Raw genomic sequence first — 17653 nt, forward strand, 5'->3', positions numbered from 1 at the left:
TGATTCATTCCCACAGCCATATTCTCATTTCTGTAATTATCAGTGCTCATTTATGGAGATTAGGGGTGGGTAACTGGACAGTAACAATTATAAAATGAAAGCAGCCAATAGTCATTGATACTTTTAATGTGTTACAGAAACTATTGTAAGTTCTTTATATATATTAAAATCCTTACTAAAGCCCTATGAAATAGATGCTATTATTCCTGTTAATGTTGGGGAAATAAGTATGGGTGGGTTAGAGTATTTATTTACTGTGACTAGAAAAACACATTAAAATTTGTCCTAATAGTTGTAGAGTTACTTTATTTGATTGAGGCTTTTCACCACAGTGGTATAGTTGTTTTAAGCCTACCATATACCTTAGTTTTAATGAAAAAAAAACTTTGATTTTGCAGCATTTGGATGCCTTATTACGACAGATCCGGAATATTGTAGAGAAGCACACAGATACAGATGTTTTGGAAGCATGTTCTAAAACTTACCATGCACTCTGTAATGAAGAGTTCACAATCTTCAACAGAGTAGATATTTCAAGAAGTCAACTGATAGACGAGTTGGCAGATAAATTTAACCGGCTTCTTGAAGATTTTCTGCAAGAGGTATATATTACAAGTGTTTTGTCAGTTGGGCCCCTTCCCTTCAATAACGAAATTAGTCAGCAGTCCTGGTGACAGTCCCTAGCAGTATTTTGTAAAGATGTTCAGACTTTTTGTTCTATGATTCATCGTGCTACTCTTACTCCTTTACCAACATAGGAAGGTGGTAAAACTCTGTGAAGGTGAACACAAAACTGACATCTTTCCTTTTTTTTTGATTTTAAAGAAATGATTTGTGAAGTTCCCAGGGTTTAGTTGAATAAGTGGCCTGTTAGAGAACAGGGTATTAATGGAACAGAAAATAGAGCTAGACTGTGGTCATATAGCCTCAAAAAGTAGAGTATTTCTTAGTGTTTTGGCAGTGTTAGTGAGGAAAGGCAATTGTGGTCTTTGATTCTATAAAGCCTTGAGAAACTGCTGTTACAGTCACTGTTGAATTTGGGGTTTCCTATGTTGCTCTGTTGTATTTTCAAAGAGGCTTAAAGTGTGGCACTCATACACTTGTATTTTTATTGTGATTTTTTAAAATTTATTGGGGTGACAATTGTTAGTAAAATTACATAGATTTCAGGTGTACAATTCTGTATTACATCATCTATAAATCCCATTGTGTGTTCACCACCCAGAGTCAGTTCTTGTTCCATCACCATATATTTGATCCTCCTTACCTTCATCTCCCACCCCCACCCCCTTACCCTCTGGTAACCACTAAACTATTGTCTGTGTCTATGAGTTTCTGTTTCTCATTTGTTTGTCTTGTTCTTTTGTTGTTTTTGGTTTGTATACCACATATCAGTGAAATCATATGGTTCTCTGCTTTTCTGTCTGACTTATTTCGCTTAGCATCATATTGTCAAGATCCATCCATGTTGTCACAAATGTTCCTATATCGTCTTTTCTTACCGCCGAATAGTATTCCGTTGTGTATATATACCACAACTTCTTTATCCATTCATCTATCGAAGGACATTTTAGTTGTTTCCATGTCTTGGCCACCGTAAACAAAGCTGCAATGAACGTTGGAGCACACGTGTCTTTATGTATAAATGTTTTCAGATTTTTTGGGTAGATATCCAGGAGAGGGATTGCTGGGTCATATGGTAATTCTGTTCGTAATTTTTTGAGGAAACTCCAAACTGCCTTCGATAGCGGCTGCACCAGTCTGCATTCCCACCAGCAGTGTATGAGGGTTCCTTTTTCTCCACAGCCTCTCCAACACTTGTTACTATTTGTCTTGTTGAGGATAGCCATTCTGACTGGGGTGAGGTGATATCTCATTGTGGTTTTGATTTGCATTTCTCTGATGATTAGTGATGTTGAGCATTTTTTCATATGTCTGTTTGCCATTTGTATGTCCTCTTTGGAGAAATGTCTCGTGATTTTTGTCTTTTCTGGAAATACACTTTTAACTGATTTGTATGAAATAAAAATTTATAATTCTCAAATTAATGCATTTAGCCTTTTCTACATGACTTTTATCATTAGTGCTGCAAAAATCATATGGACTTTGTAATTTCCAGGTTTCTTGTTTAGGAATTACTTCTTTAACATTTTTTTGTGTAATATTCCATGCTTACTCAATTTTGCTTAATTGGCAGTTTGTGCAAATATATTGATGTATAATGATCACTTAGCTAAAAATTTTTTTCAGAGATTTTATTGGGGAAGGGAAACAGGACTTTATTGGGTACAGTGTGTACTTCCAGGACTTTTTCCAAGTCAAGTTGTTGTCCTTTCAGTCTTAGTTGTGGAGGGCGCAGCTCAGCTCCAGGTCCAGTTGCTGTTGCTAGTTGCAGGGGGCGCAGTGCCCCCATCCCTGGTGGGATTTGAACCGGCAACCTTGTGGTTGAGAGCCCACTAGCCCATGTGGGAATCGAACCAGCAGCCTTCGGAGTTAGGAACACGGAGTTCCCAACCACCTGAGCCACCGGGCTGGCCCTTAGCTAAAAATTTTAATGGCTCTGCTCTTGGCTGGAGATGATCGTGATTAGGACAAAATAATTCAAAAATCAAGCAATGTTTTGTTAATTATGTTTAATTACTTTGAACAAAAATTAATATTTAGAAACAACTTACTCATTTTTCTGAGAGACCCAGGGTTAAATATAGTAAGTTTGATAGAGTTTAACAAACTTTGTAAGTTTCATCTATTAAGAGTCATAAAATTTCAAAAACATGTTACTTTAAATTGTAAAGTTGATACCCAGAAAGGGCTAGTATATATAAGAAGTCTTACAATTAAGTTTGCGAACTTACCACTGTACGCTTACATTGGCAGCACTGTACAAACAGCTCGGTAAGGTTTCCTAACCTCGGTGTATCAGTGTCTCACAGCTGTGTTTGTGTCGATGTGTGGCAGTGTCTTGCTGAGTGGCATTCATTATTGTTGTGTGTTTTTGTGTGCCGTCGCGAGAATGTCTGACCTTGAATTAGAGCAACGAACAAACACTAAATTTCTTGTTAAACTTGGCAAGAGTGGAAGTGAAATCAGGGACATGTTAGTCCAAGTGTATGGGGATAGTGCCATGAAGAAAATGCCAGTGTACAAATTAATTATAAACGTTTTTCTGAGAGGCGAGAACACGTCACCGATGAAGAGTTGCCAGGGTGGCCAGTAAACAAGCATAACTGACGAAAGTATTGCAAAAACTCATCGAATTGTGCATCAAAATCGTCCGCTGACTTAGAAGCATAGCAGACCAAGTAAACATCGATAGAGAAAGAGCTAGGAAAATCTTAACTGAAAATCTCGGCATGAGAAAGGTATGTGCAAAAATGGTCCTGAAAAAGGAGCTCACTGATGAACAAAAGCAAAGGAGAGTCAAAGTTTGCCAAGAACTTTTGGAGAGGCAAGATGATGTTTTGGGCCGTGTTATCACTGGTGATGAAACATGGGTGTACCATTACAACCCTGAAGTAAAGTATCAAAGTGCACAATGGAAGTCAGCCAGTTCTCCACGACCAAAAAAGTTCCATCAGTTCAAATCAAGAGTGAAAACGATGTTGCTACACTTTTTTATATCAGAGGGATTATTCATTATGAATTTGTACCAACTGGACAAACAGTTAACCACATTTACTATTTGGAAGTACTGAAAAGGCTGTGTGAAAAAGTTAGGCAAAAATGACTTGAACTTTTCGCCAACAATTCATGGCTCTTGCGTCACGACAATGCACCAGCTCACTCGGCACCGTTTGTGAGGGAGTTTTTAGCCAGTAAACAAATTACTGTTTTGGAACACCCTCCCTACTCGCCTGATCTTGCCCCCAAGGACTTCTTTCTTTACCCAAAGATAAAGGAAATATTGAAAGGAAGACATTTTGATGACATTGAGGACATCAAGGGTAATACGACGACAGCTGTGATGGCCATTCCAGAAAAAGAGTTCCAAAATTGCTTTGACGGGTGGACTAGGCACTGGCATCAGTGCATAGCTTACCAAGGGGAGTACTTGAAAGGTGATTGTAGTGATATTCAGCAATGAGGCATGTAGCACTTTTTCTAGGATGAGTTTGCGAACTTAATTGTCACATCTCGTGGTGCTATTTCAGAGGTTTTTTCCAAATTAATTGTGATTGGTCTGATGTATCTTTCTTGAGTGCTCTGCTTTGTTTACATAGGTTTTGTCCTTTAGGTGTTGTTTTTATGATCTCTTGTTTGTCCTCTAATATATTTTTCTGTATAGTACTAATGCATTTATTACTGTAAAAAAGCAGATTTCTTCATAATTCCGTGTCAAGGTTACTTAAAGGAAAAGGGGAGAATGTCATTCACTTTTTCTCTCTTGGGTATAATGTACCTGTGTGGACTCATTTCTCCAGCCATATTGCTTTAAATTTGGCCAAATGTAGGTATTGAATGACAAAGTTAATTTGAGGTTTTTATTAGGTTATTTTTATTTTCCTGGTGGTATCACCAATGTGATAGCCTGAGATGTTTCACTTTGGTGGTCATTAATGTTTACTATTGTATAATTTTTTTTTATTTATAGGGCGAAGAACCTGATGAAGATGATGCATATCAGGTATTGTCAACATTGAAGAGAATTACTGCTTTTCATAAGTAAGTTGAATCTTAAAGTTTCTGACTTCTTAAAACTAGCAAAATTAGCTTGCATGTTTTAGAGTTACAATGTTATCAGAATCTTTTTGCTAGATTTCTTGTTCTTTGGGGGAAAAGTACTTAGTAGAGTCATATTTTGAATTGGAGAATTACTGACGAATTATCCTTTACTATACTTTGAAAAAATACACATTTGTCAGTTGTGGGTGCATTTAAAAAAGTTCACTATATTTACTTTAACAGCATTCTGTCAAAACTCAAGTCCAAAACAAATGTGATTAAGCTTACCTTTTTAATATAACTTAATTCTTTTTTACAGTGCCCATGATCTTTCAAAGTGGGATTTGTTTGCTTGTAATTACAAACTATTGAAAACCGGAATTGAAAATGGAGACATGCCTGAGCAGGTTTTTATTTATTTACAAGTTACATACTTAACTTTGAGAATGAAGACTTTTGACTTTTTAATTTCACCTGTATTTTTTGGTTCTTTTTACAGATTGTTATTCATGCACTGCAGTGTACTCACTATGTAATCCTTTGGCAGCTTGCAAAGATAACTGAAAGCAGCTCTACAAAGGTTTGTGGTGGTTCAGTGGATTTTTTATTAGATTAAATATCATTAACTCTTTTCAGCAAACTTTTAATAGGACCAAATTATTTCAATGAAGTTTTGCTTATTCTGAACTACCAGTTAGGTATGTGTGCTTTTAAAAATAGTTGTGTTTGTAGTTGGATGTATATTTAGTGAAAGAACATCAATACGTTTTGCTTCAGGGTTTTACATTTAAAACTGTTCACATTTGAAGGTGGCACAATTTATGAATTTCCATATTCTCAAAAGTGCTGAGTAAATAATAGAAATACAGATTTTGTAAATGATGACCAAGAGCCTTTGAAACAAGCAGGTACAGTTGTTGGATTACACAAATTGATGATAATAACTCAGTTGCCCCTAGATTTTCTTATGTCTTGGTATTATTTTGGGATCACCTTGTTCATACTCAGGAACTCTGAACTGATGTTCCAAATTGATAAAGCACTCTCTGGTTGATGAGAGCAGCTACTAGGTCTTAGAACTTTCAAAATTGTATCTGTAATGGTAATCCTTGATGTGTTTGTTATTTAGTAAGTGAGCTAAGCAGTACTGCTTTTTCCATTTGTAAATTGGAAGCTTTGAAACATTGTACTTGTAGCAGTATATGTTGCCTTACATATTATTTGGGCATATTTTTATAAATATTCAGCAATTTCTAGAAGTTATAGAATTAGTTGTTTATAGGTGTTTTCCTCAAAAAGGCATCCTCTTGATAATAAGTTTGTTTTTCATAAAACCACAGAAAGATTGTAAATGCTTAGAACTTCTCTGAGCTTTTAAGCGTAAGATGCTGTTATAGCTACAAATGGACATTTCCACCATGAAAAAGCAATATAGTTTTGTTGTTAACATAGTGTTAACATTTTTGTCAAACACCCAAGAAGTTTATTTAACTCATTATCAATCTTACAATAGGAACAGTGGCCATACTAGTAAATATGATTGTTCATCTAAGTTAAAAGTATTCAGTTAAAAATTAAAATGGGAAAAAACGTAATACTTTTAGTAGAGGAAAAAGGTTATAAAGTGAATGTTACTGAGTGCAGAATTATTTATGCTGAAGCTTCATTGAGTTTTTTTTCCACAAAATTGATCTCTAAGTTAAACAGATTTTTATCTAAGCTGTCAATTTCGTATACGAAATATGTACTTATACTCTATCATTTGGCATTCAGTATTAGAAGATGGGCCAAAGGTTATACCGTAAATAAATTAACGTGGATGATCTTTATAGAATAGTTTTCTATTTTGAATTAACATAAATATTTAGAAGTAGAGAAAATGCAAGAAAAAGATTGATCTGTTTAGTGTAAGTTTATGACACATTTAATTTTTTTTAAATTGGAGTAATAACCACAAAAGTTATTTTTGTCACTTTTCTGATTTTAAGAAAGTATAACCAGTATACTTCAAATAAGAAATGAAAGGTGCTGCTCTTTTTTTAAAAAAAATTAATTTCTTCCATTCATCTGCTGGCCACTCTTCAAGTTACAAAGTGAGAATGGAGTATAAATCTTTACTCTTTAAGCATTCTGAGACAATAGATTTATTAAAGGTAGCCATCTATAGTCAAGTTTTCTCATTCTGAAGGACCCAAACCACTTAGGATGTTATCCATTAATATACCTGATATTTTTAAGGCTGAAATTTGTTGAGATTTTTAAGAAAAATGATTTAATTTGTTTTTGTTTTCCTTTCTGATAAATAATTAAGAAGAATTTAGATCTAATGTTAAAATAGTTAAACATATGATAATGTTTATATAATTTAAATATCTTAAATACTGAATTTTTACACAGTATTTATAAATGTTAAATGTTTTCAAGGAGGATTTGCTGCGTTTAAAGAAACAGATGAGGGTATTCTGTCAGATATGTCAGCATTACCTGACCAACGTGAATACAACTGTTAAGGAACAGGTTAGTAATTACTATAGATAGCAATCTTTTGTAAGCAACCTTAATAAATATCTGAAATAATATAGAAAATTTAATACTGAGATTGAGCAAAGTAGAAATATCTTCTATTTGTCCATGTATACCATGCTTATAAGTAAATTAATATATTAATTTCATATGCATTTTATGGGTTACCTTCACACTGTAGTTATTCTGTGTTATTGTTTCTTTATGACACACTTGATTAACAGACCCATATATACAAGTTAATTGTATGAAATCACAAACATTATTCCTTAAAGCAACAAGTGTATAGCCAGTATGCCTCATTGAGGATAGGTCCATATGCCTCATTGAGGAAAGGTTTTCTCATCTCTGAGAATATTATCAGATGTTGACATTCCTTCCTGTGCTGACTGTAAGTTATTTTTCTTTATGTGGAGTTCGTCAGAGAACCACTTCCCTGCCTTCAAAGTGTTACCTTTGTATTCTGTATGCCCTCGTGATTCTGTTGCTGCCGACTTTCTCATTTTGGAAATACCAGGGGTGCCAAAAAAAATGTATGCAAGTGGACACTTTGGTTTGGTCAGTGTTGCTCAAGCAATAGTTCGCTGTAATCAGAAGTGTCTGGAAGCTTACTGTTACCACCTTGAGCTCCTCTTGTAATTGCAGAAATCAAATGTGACTTGTATTCATCTTTTGTTATTGGTATATATTGAGTATTACAATTTTAATAGTTTTTTTTCCTTTCTTAAAATGTGTATGCATTTTTTTGGCATCCTCTGTATATTGTTACCTGGTGCCATAGGTAGTTTTCCCATTTGTAAAATGAATTCTGATTCTGGGACTAAGAGCCTCTTTAGTTCTAATTCCCTAATAAGAGTAAACTTTTTTGGGCATACGCTTTTTAAATGCTTCTGTCGGGAAGATGTTTTTGTGATCATTTTATAAGAAATACTAATCATAGTCAAAGTGCTTAATGGTGACCCCTTCATGGACGGTGTAGGTGCCTGACCACTGCGCTGTACACCTGAAGCTGAACAGTAATGAATGTCAACTATAATATACATACACACACACAGTCACAGGATGTGGAGTACAGCATAAGGAGTAGAGTCAGTGGAACTGTAACAGCTATATACGATGTCGAGGGGTAGTAGGTTGGAGGAAGGGGTTATCACTTTGTGAGGGATATAAATGTCTAGCTAGTACGTTGTTTTGTACACCTGAAACATTTAATAAAAAAAAAAAAATACGTGAACAAAAATGCTTACAGTGATTTCAAGGTGTTTTTTTTCCCACCTGCTTAACCTTTGTATCTTGGGGTTGATCTCCAATGGTCATTATAATTACTATTTTCAGCAGTTCCTATTATGTTGGGTATTTAATACCTAACTTTTGGTCTCATTTTTCTTATTTTCAACCTCTTTTGTCTCTCTCATACATATATGCTTGGCCACAAATAAATTAGAATATATTAAATGGCCAAGATCCAATTACTGGATTTTGCATTTTTTCTTGCCAAAGTGTGAAGTATATTGCCATGGTTATTACATTGCTGAATTCTCTCCAGTTTTGAGTATGTAGTTTTGTACTGTAGCAATCAAGGATTTGGAACTTTAATTTTCATTTCTACAATTCAGATGAAAGGAACAAAATTTCTGAAGGTAGTAAATTGAGTTTAGAGTTAAACACTTAGAATAGGATTTTGATAAGTATGCATTGATAATGCAGACTTAATACATAAAATATTACTTGATTTATTTTATATGCCACTAATATATTCAGCTTACTAGTCCTCTATTTTTTTTTTACAGTATTAACACATAATTCCTTATGGATCATTGTGTATAACCTCTGGTATAATCTGTTGTTCAGGCCTTGGAGTTGATTTGGTCATTAAATAACTTGTGTGTCAGTCTTTCTAACAAGTTCCTAGGAATATGTTCTGATCAGCTCACTTGACCTGCTAGTTCACCTAATTAATAAGTATGACTACACTTAGCACTTTGTATCCTTACCACATATTTTGCAAAAGTTGAGTATAATCTCAAAATATCCTGATAGGTATAAATTACTATTACAGTAGTAAAATAAGAAGAGACTGAAAGAAGAGGTAAAAGCATAAAGTAAAAAGAAAAAAGTAAATGTGGTTAGTTCCAAAAAGACAAAGCTGTTATTAAGACCTGCTCTGTGTTATAATCTGTTTCTAAATGTTATTTCCTGTTGATTTTGTGACCCCCAAAGTATATTTTCATTACCCCTTCCCAACATAACTTTTCCCGGTTACCTACTGACTAATTTTACCAGTGTTTGATTCCATTTAAAACTCCTGGTAGAGTTTTTATTAAGCTCCATGAGATATAACTTTAGGTTTATGTTCATTATAATACTGTCAGATTTGCCTGATAAGCAGGCCCATATTGGTTATGTGTTTTTTACTTATTCACCACACACATATTGACAATGAGATTCCTTTAAAAGTACCATAGACTTTGTGATCTCTCCTCTAAGAGATCATTTAGGAGATATTCATCTCCTTGATATACGTTTTTTCTTCCATAGAAGAAAAGAAATGGCACCAGGTTTATACATTATTTCATATTTGGGAATATATACTACAGAGCTTTATGGTATAGTGTAGAGTGTGGGATTTGGAGTTAGAAAACCTGAGGCTGAGTCCTGACTGTATGTTTAGGTAGTGTTAACATTGTACAAGTCACTTAAAGTTGCTAAAAATGAAAAAAGAATACTTGTGAAATTACCTTGCAGTTAGTAATGCATGATGCTAATATTAGTAGTCATTGTTACAGAAATTACACTCCTCCGCTTTAAAATTGTAGGAAAATAGTAAGCATTTATTTTTCTTAAGAGTTCCAACTACAGAAAGTTGGATTTTATTTCTGTGTTAAATATGTATGTTACTTGTTGCAGTTGGTGAGAACCCTTGGTTTATAGCATACTGTACGTTTTTTTTTATAGGCCTTCACTATTCTATGTGATATTTTGATGATCTTCAGCCATCAAATTATGTCAGGAGGTCGTGACATGTTAGAGCCATTAGTTTACACCCCTGATTCTTCATTGCAATCTGAGTTGCTCAGCTTTATTCTGGATCATGTCTTCATTGAACAGGATGATGATAATAACAGTGCAGGTAATTTTATTGCAAGTTTTTTGTTAAATCTGTGTATCCACCATAAATCAAATTTAAGTATCCATGATATGAAGTGTTGCACTACTATTTGGTATTTTAGTTTTAAAACATGAAACAGGTACATAGTCCAGCACATTTGTGTTCATTTCTTGTAACACTGTAAAGACAATGTGATATCACAGAGCATAGGCTTTGGAGTCAGATCTTTGCTTCTCACTAGCCCTGAGCCTATCTTTCTAGTTCGTAGTTACCATACAGAACTATGAATTAACTAAAATTGAGCAAATTAACTAGTACAGTGGCTGAGCATATGGTAGGTACTCAATAAAATTTTTTCCCTCTTCCTCTTAGTCATTGGTAATACCAGTATTCAGGCAATTTGAGCAGAATAAAGTGTTTAAGTGATGTTTTTGTTGTATACTTTCATAACATAGGTTTTCATATTTTAGTGAGTGTATTAAACTATAATTTCTCATTGTTAGAAAATGTTTGAAACTATTCTATAAAAGTCTGGGGCAGTACAGAATCTTCACAGGAAAATAACTGAACCAGCTTATACTAGGGTTAAGTTACTCTTCAAACCCTAATTGTACACATAGATACCTTACTTAAGGCAAGCAATGGTCATGCAAAAACAAATAGTATTTATTCTTCTTTCTGGGTTTTTTTTTATTTTTTAAATTTATTGGGGTGACAATTGTTAGTAAAATTACATAGATTTCAGGTGTACAATTCTGTATTACATCATCTATAAATCCCATTGTGTGTTCACCACCCAGAGTCAGTTCTCCTTCCATCACCATGTATTTGATCCTCCTTACCCTCATCTCCCACCCCCCATCCCCCTCTGTGCTTTTTTTTTTTTTTAATTTGAAGGTACACTTAAAGGACAGTATAACATCAATATGTGTATATCCATACATAAACAGACACATCACTGCAAATCAGTCTAAATAAATACATATATAATTCTAGACAAGGCTTATAGCTTATTTTTATCAAAAAATAGCTTTGTTCTCAAGTATTAAAAACTTAACCAGAACAGAATTGAGAAACCCAGAGTAGCCAAACAGTTTTCAAAGTTTCTGTACTAAAGTTTATGTACTTATAATTTTTCACCTTTCATTTTCAGCTATTGCTTTAGTTATGCTTTTATTTTTTAACTAATTTGATATTTATTGGTCAGCAGGTAGTATGCTAGATGCTGTGGATATCAAAAAATGAAACGTTTTTTTCCTTTAAGGGTATAATGCAAATGGAAAGGACAGATCTAAAAACCAGTAATTATAATGGAATTTTATAAGTAATAGGGCCATGTGCAAAGTGTTGTGGGTATGTAGATGTATGTCTGGCTGGTCTGTAGTAGTCAAAACATTGAAATAATCTAACATCTGAAATGTATCCTAAAAGATGAGTAGGAGTTTTTAAAAGTTTTATGAGAAAGCATAGTTGCATTCCAAAAACTGATACAAAATCAGTTTTGGTCCACAACCCTTTTGTTAGTTGGGGATGGACTCTACTTTATTTAGATCATGGGAAATTAAATGAAAATAAGCTTGCCAATACTGAATTTTCTAGGAGCGTCATGGAATTAGCTCAGAGTCTTCTTAAACTTTCTTTTCTTCTGTTTACACTTTTAAAATGAAATTATTTCGGTTCTCTGGAAAAGTATAAAATATAACACATTTGTACATACCTCCCAGCAACATTTGTCATATTTTCGGTACTTGTTTTCAGATTTTTTTTTTAAATGAATAAAGCATGTATACAAAAGAAGCCCACATTTGTATCCCTCCCCAATTCCATTTTCTCTTTTTACATAGAGATAAATGGTGTCCTGAATTTGGTGTTTACCAGTCCTTTGCATTTTAATTTTATTTTACTAGGAGTTTATGTATCTGTTATCAATATGTAGTTCATTTTCTGTTACTAGCTTGCACATAAATGGTATCATATCAAACATTTTAGTTTGCATCTTGCTTTTTGGAGTTAACATTATTTTTGAAATTTGTCAGTGTTTACATGTGGTTGTAGCTTTTTTATCTCCCCCCCCCTTCTCTCTTCTCCTCCCCCCGCCTCACTCCCCACCCCAACCCCCAGTTAAGCCGTTGTTCTCAGTCTAGTTGTGGAGGATGCAGCTTACTGGCCTATGTTGGTATTATGAACCTTGCACTCTACCCAACTGAGCCAGTCGATCGCTGGCCACCAGCCAGCCGCTCACGGCAGCTCATGTATAGCTTTTTTATCTTGACTGCTGAATATTAATGTGATGAATTAACGACGCTGTCTGTTTTCATATTGATGAGTATTTAATTAAGGTTGTTTCCAGTTTATCCCTATTATAGTGTTACAGCAAATATACTTATCTCCTTGAGCACATGTGCAAATGCTTTTCTAGTTTATATCTAAGGGTGGAATTACTCTATGTACATCTTAAATTTGACTATATGTTGCCAAATTATCCTCCAAAGTGGTTGTTTTATCCTCTCATCAGCAACATGTAATAGTTTCCATTGCTTTTCATCCTCATCTAACCCCTGATGTCTAACCCTGTAGACCCATGGTTATTTGATTTGTTAGCCCACATCAGATTACAAGGGGACAGTGTAATAGGGAATGCTTCCAGAGGCACTGACAGACATAATAGTAATGGCAGCTGACATCTGTGAATGACCCAGTGTGTTAGGCATGTCTCTAACATTCTTTATTCCCCACTAGACAAAGGTGGCTAATTTTTGATAAGAAGTGAAGAAAACTAAAAATCAGTGTTCAAAATTTCTTAATATCTGGGTAATTCATTCTCTAGGGAGGGAAAGTCTATATATCTCTACTTCCAGAGAGCAGTACTTAAGAGTGTTGTATAGAAATCCATTATAATCACAGTGTCATTTTTAAAAAGTTAGCTTATATGTTCAGTGTAATCTTTTAACAGAGTGAACAATATGTCTTAGATTACTAGACAAATGCTTTGGCGTTCTGGAACATGCACTTGTAGTAACAAAACTTTTTCTGGTGGTCTGGTCTTAAATTCCTATTCCTCAAAATTTGGTTTTAACTTACTAGCTGTTATCAAGGACTATCAGAGACAGGGTAAAATAAATACTTGTTTAAAAGAGCGTTCTTATTATACACAATTTTTTTTTGTGTTAGGAATCTTACATTGAAGACCTAACAGAATATGCACTTGCTGTTCACAAAAGAGGACATATAAATGGCTAATATACACACACAAAACTTCACTGATAACCAAGGAACTGTAAATTAATATAAGATGGTATTTTTTTAAGTTCTAAATTTCATTTGTAAAATTTGTCCAGAGGAAAATTCTTTACATAGCTTTTTATGTAAAAGACTTCATCACAATTGTATTTTCAGTATCAAATAATTAGAAACAATCCTTTGGCAGTACGTGGAGGGTGTACTCCAGCTTCCCTGATTATGAATTTTAAAATAAGTCTTTCCCGTTGATACCTGAAGTCAAGATCTCACATAATGGATCAGATCAGAAATATGTGAAGTCTTCTTAGAAAGACAGAATGGTTCCTAGCCCAGTCTAACTGAATATATGTAGTATGGATAAAGGAAGTATGTGTAAGTAAGAGTTGGGGTGGGATCATCCTTGGAAGGGAAGGCAAATTTCTGGAGAATTTCTAAGGTTGGAGAATTTCTGAGGTTGGCTGCTCCCAAGGAATAAAGGGCCTTACTAACCAACTGACATTAAATATACAGGTCTCATTGACTAGCCTATTAGAGAAGTAGTTGAATGAGTTAGGCAAGCGCAGTCTGACATCACTAAACATCAGTTCCTCTGACTGACTCCACTTGTTCCATGTTCACCAAGAAGCCTTCTGACTGCTTATTTGACTTCACAAAAATTTTGTCTATTATAATTAATGGGTTGGTTATTCACTAAGATATTGAGAGTAATTATAATTTTTATTTCCTTTAAATGTTTTTTGTCCTTATCTTTCAAATTCTCCAAAATTAAAGGTATTTTATAGTGAGAATTAAAAAAATATATATGTGGCAGAGGTAAAATGCAGATATTTGGAACTTTTCCCCCCAGATGGTCAGCAGGAGGATGAAGCCAGTAAAATTGAAGCTCTGCACAAGAGAAGAAATTTACTTGCAGCATTTTGTAAGCTAATTGTATATACTGTAGTGGAGATGAATACAGCTGCAGATATCTTCAAGCAGTATATGAAGGTAAAGTTTGAAAAATGGATAGCAAGATGTTTTTATAATGCTTAAAGATAGTAAATGTAACATTGGCTTTTATGCTTAGTTGCCACTGAATTTTTAAAGAGTGAAGGAAATCTCTTTTAAAGTACTTAACATTTTCAGTAGCATTTCCTCCTACTTCTACTCCATTATAATGGACATTTTGGATTTATTGAGTTCATTTGCACTTGGAATATTGGAAACAGCTTGTCTTAGGTTAAGTGTCACTATTAGAAATTGTATTTGTGATGTAGTTTAAGACATCAGGATAGTGTCCTTCCCCTGCTTGATGCAGCTTTAAAAAGTGTTGTTTTAGAAATCAGGAGACCTAGATGTTACAGTTGTAGCTTGACTACTGTGAAGCTTGGGTAACTCAATACTTTTTGTATCCTGCATTTCTTTATCTGTTCCACTGTGATAGCTAAGGTTCCTTCAGGGTCTGAAAATCTGATTTGATTCAGAGTAGGCTATTCACAATTTTTATAAATACATGTAAGATTCTCTAATTTTCAAGTAGTAGTAGGAAGGATACTTTTAATTGTACTAATGAAACATGACCAAATGTGGTAAGATAGTGTTTCTGTAATCCTTTCTTAAGTAAAATCTAATTATAAAAGCAAACTTTTTTTAAGCCTTTGCTTTCACAAAATAAAATACCACGTTTCCCCGAAAATAAGACAGCTAGACAATCAGCTCTAATGCGTCTTTTGGAGCAAAAATTAATATAATACCTGGTCTTATTTTACTATAAGACTGGATCTATAATAATAATAATACAATATAATATAATACCAGGTCTTATATTAATTTTTGCTCCAAAAGATGCATTAGAGCTGATTGTCCGGCTAGATCTTATTTTCACGGAAACACGGTATGTGATAAATGTCAAAAACTAGTTAATTCTTTCTTTGTAATATTTTGCTACATGATAGAACTTTAGCACCATTATAAATTACTTTGGAACTTAAGTTATTTGGAATGATAATTAATGATTTGTTTTTAAACTAAGGTTGTTTATGAAGTCATTTTGCAAGTTTTATACTTTCAGATCTAGGTAGTCTAGATTAAAGTCAATTTTATTAGTCATAGGGATATGGTTATCCTGTTACCTCTTAACAGTTGTCGTGTATGCATTTTGAAACTGTTAAATTAGAAAAAATATTTCTTATGCAATACATGATGTAAATGTTACAATAAGTTTTCTTTTAAATATTGTTAATAGACTTAGTTTCTATAAGCCAAGTAATTAAATTGGAAACTGCACATGAACTCCATGCCAGTTAGCAATGACTAAGTTAGGAAAGTGATTGATTATATTGTCTCAATAGCTCAAGAGCACAAGAACTTTGTTTACACCTTCGTGTTATTTCTGAAAAGCTGTATAATCTAATTATAGCTTTACGTCATGCCTCCTTAAAACCAAGTTTAGAGCTTAATATGATTAGATCTTAACTGTCTAATATTGCTGATTTTACTAAAGTTAGGGTTTATGTGCTTAGAAATTGAAGTTTTGGTAACATTCTTTTGTTCCTCAAAAGGCATAATTTCAGCCAAATACATGCTTTGTGACATGCTTACATGATTAACCTAAAGTTAGTCCTATTGTCCAATAGTTTTAAGAGATAGAGCTCTAATTTATACAAATTTCTTTTCTAGTATTATAATGACTATGGAGATATCATCAAAGAAACAATGAGTAAAACAAGGCAGATAGACAAAATTCAGTGTGCAAAGACCCTTATTCTCAGTTTGCAACAGGTAAGACATTTTAAGACTACCACCTTTAGGTTAACACAATTAACAAGAAATAGTTTTTAAGGTAACAATAGAAAAATGAGCAAAAGATGTAATAGACAATTCATAAAAGTAGAAATACAAGATATTCAATCTCACTAGTAGACATTGTGCAAGTGAGATTATTTTTTGCTTTCAGACTGGTAAGATTGACAAAACCTATAGCTGTCTAAGGTATAAGGGGAAATAGATACTGTCATGAGTAAATATTGGTACAACATTCCTGGTAGGTAGTTTGGCTATATGTTTCAAAATTTATAGTGTGTATGCCATTTGAGGCAGCAATTCTACTTTGAAAAATTTATCCAAGGTGGTAATAGGACAGGTTTGCAAAAATGGGTGTACAAGATTGTACATGGCAACATTGTTTATAATAACAAGAAATTAGAAATAATCCAAATGTCCATCAGTAGGATATTAGATGAATATATTATGTATTATATCTCTGCAATGGCTGTTGTAGAGCACTTCAAGTTAGTGTAGATCTGTATTCATTAATGTGTACAGATTTCTACTGTAGACATAGTTTGAAAATAAAGTAGAAGTGACTATAGTATAGCATCTCTATAAAATTATTCATATCTCTATATCTGTCTGGGGGAAAAAATCACTAAAACATTGGTGGTGGTTAACTTGCTTAGGTATGTATGTTTCAGGTAAATTTTGCTTTTCCCCCCATATATTTCCATATTTCATTTAATGAGTATTTATTAATCTTAACAATCAAAACACAATAATCTTTTTCATTTTGGCAGTGGCAAGGCAAGTTTACGCAAAAATCATTTGCTCAGTGTATTTTTGTCTCTAGACCAAATGCACCCAAAACTACCTATTTCAATTTGATAAACTTTCTTATTGCTTTATAGTTATCTAGGTATGAAAGTTCTTAATTTCATTTGGGTATTCTTTACTAAAATTAATAGAATTTAAAAGGTTTTAAAGGTAGCATTTTCAATAACTTTTGCTATAAAGTATAGCTACTTGCTGTAGAAAGTTTAGAAAACATAGGAACTACAAAAATGCAACTTACCCTTAATTTTTATCACTTAATGCTTTTAGTTTTTAGTAGCCTTTTTAGTCTTTATTAGGCCCATATGAAATCTTATTTTTACAAAAATTAAGTTATATCATGCATTTTATTTTGTAAGCCTGAACTTTTCATGTTAATAAATCCTGAACACCTTCTTGCCATTGCATACTCTCCTCAGCATTTAAAATGGCTATATTGTATTCCATTTCGTAGAGGGACCATAATTTAACCAAGATCTCTTCTTGGTTAAAAATGTTAAAGTTCTTTTACAAATGTTAAGTTCTTTTACAATC

At 33.5% G+C, this 17653-nt stretch overlaps 1 protein-coding gene across 8 annotated transcripts in view; it reads left to right on the forward strand.

The window, feature by feature from the left end:
* The window catches only part of STAG2 (STAG2 cohesin complex component), a 124661-nt gene that overhangs the window by 85019 nt on the left and 21989 nt on the right, over nucleotides 1-17653 (forward strand). For all 8 annotated transcript variants that reach the window (XM_019718171.2, XM_074324155.1, XM_019718173.2 and 5 more), the window contains 8 exons: nucleotides 399-602; nucleotides 4592-4662; nucleotides 4982-5069; nucleotides 5162-5242; nucleotides 7087-7179; nucleotides 10141-10315; nucleotides 14382-14521; nucleotides 16193-16294. In XM_019718171.2, the coding sequence (XP_019573730.1) occupies nucleotides 399-602; nucleotides 4592-4662; nucleotides 4982-5069; nucleotides 5162-5242; nucleotides 7087-7179; nucleotides 10141-10315; nucleotides 14382-14521; nucleotides 16193-16294 (954 nt within the window). The remainder of the gene's footprint in view (nucleotides 1-398; nucleotides 603-4591; nucleotides 4663-4981; nucleotides 5070-5161; nucleotides 5243-7086; nucleotides 7180-10140; nucleotides 10316-14381; nucleotides 14522-16192; nucleotides 16295-17653) is intronic.

The sequence above is a fragment of the Rhinolophus sinicus genome, chromosome X (assembly GCF_036562045.2).
Source record: "Rhinolophus sinicus isolate RSC01 chromosome X, ASM3656204v1, whole genome shotgun sequence".
Lineage (NCBI taxonomy): Eukaryota > Metazoa > Chordata > Mammalia > Chiroptera > Rhinolophidae > Rhinolophus > Rhinolophus sinicus.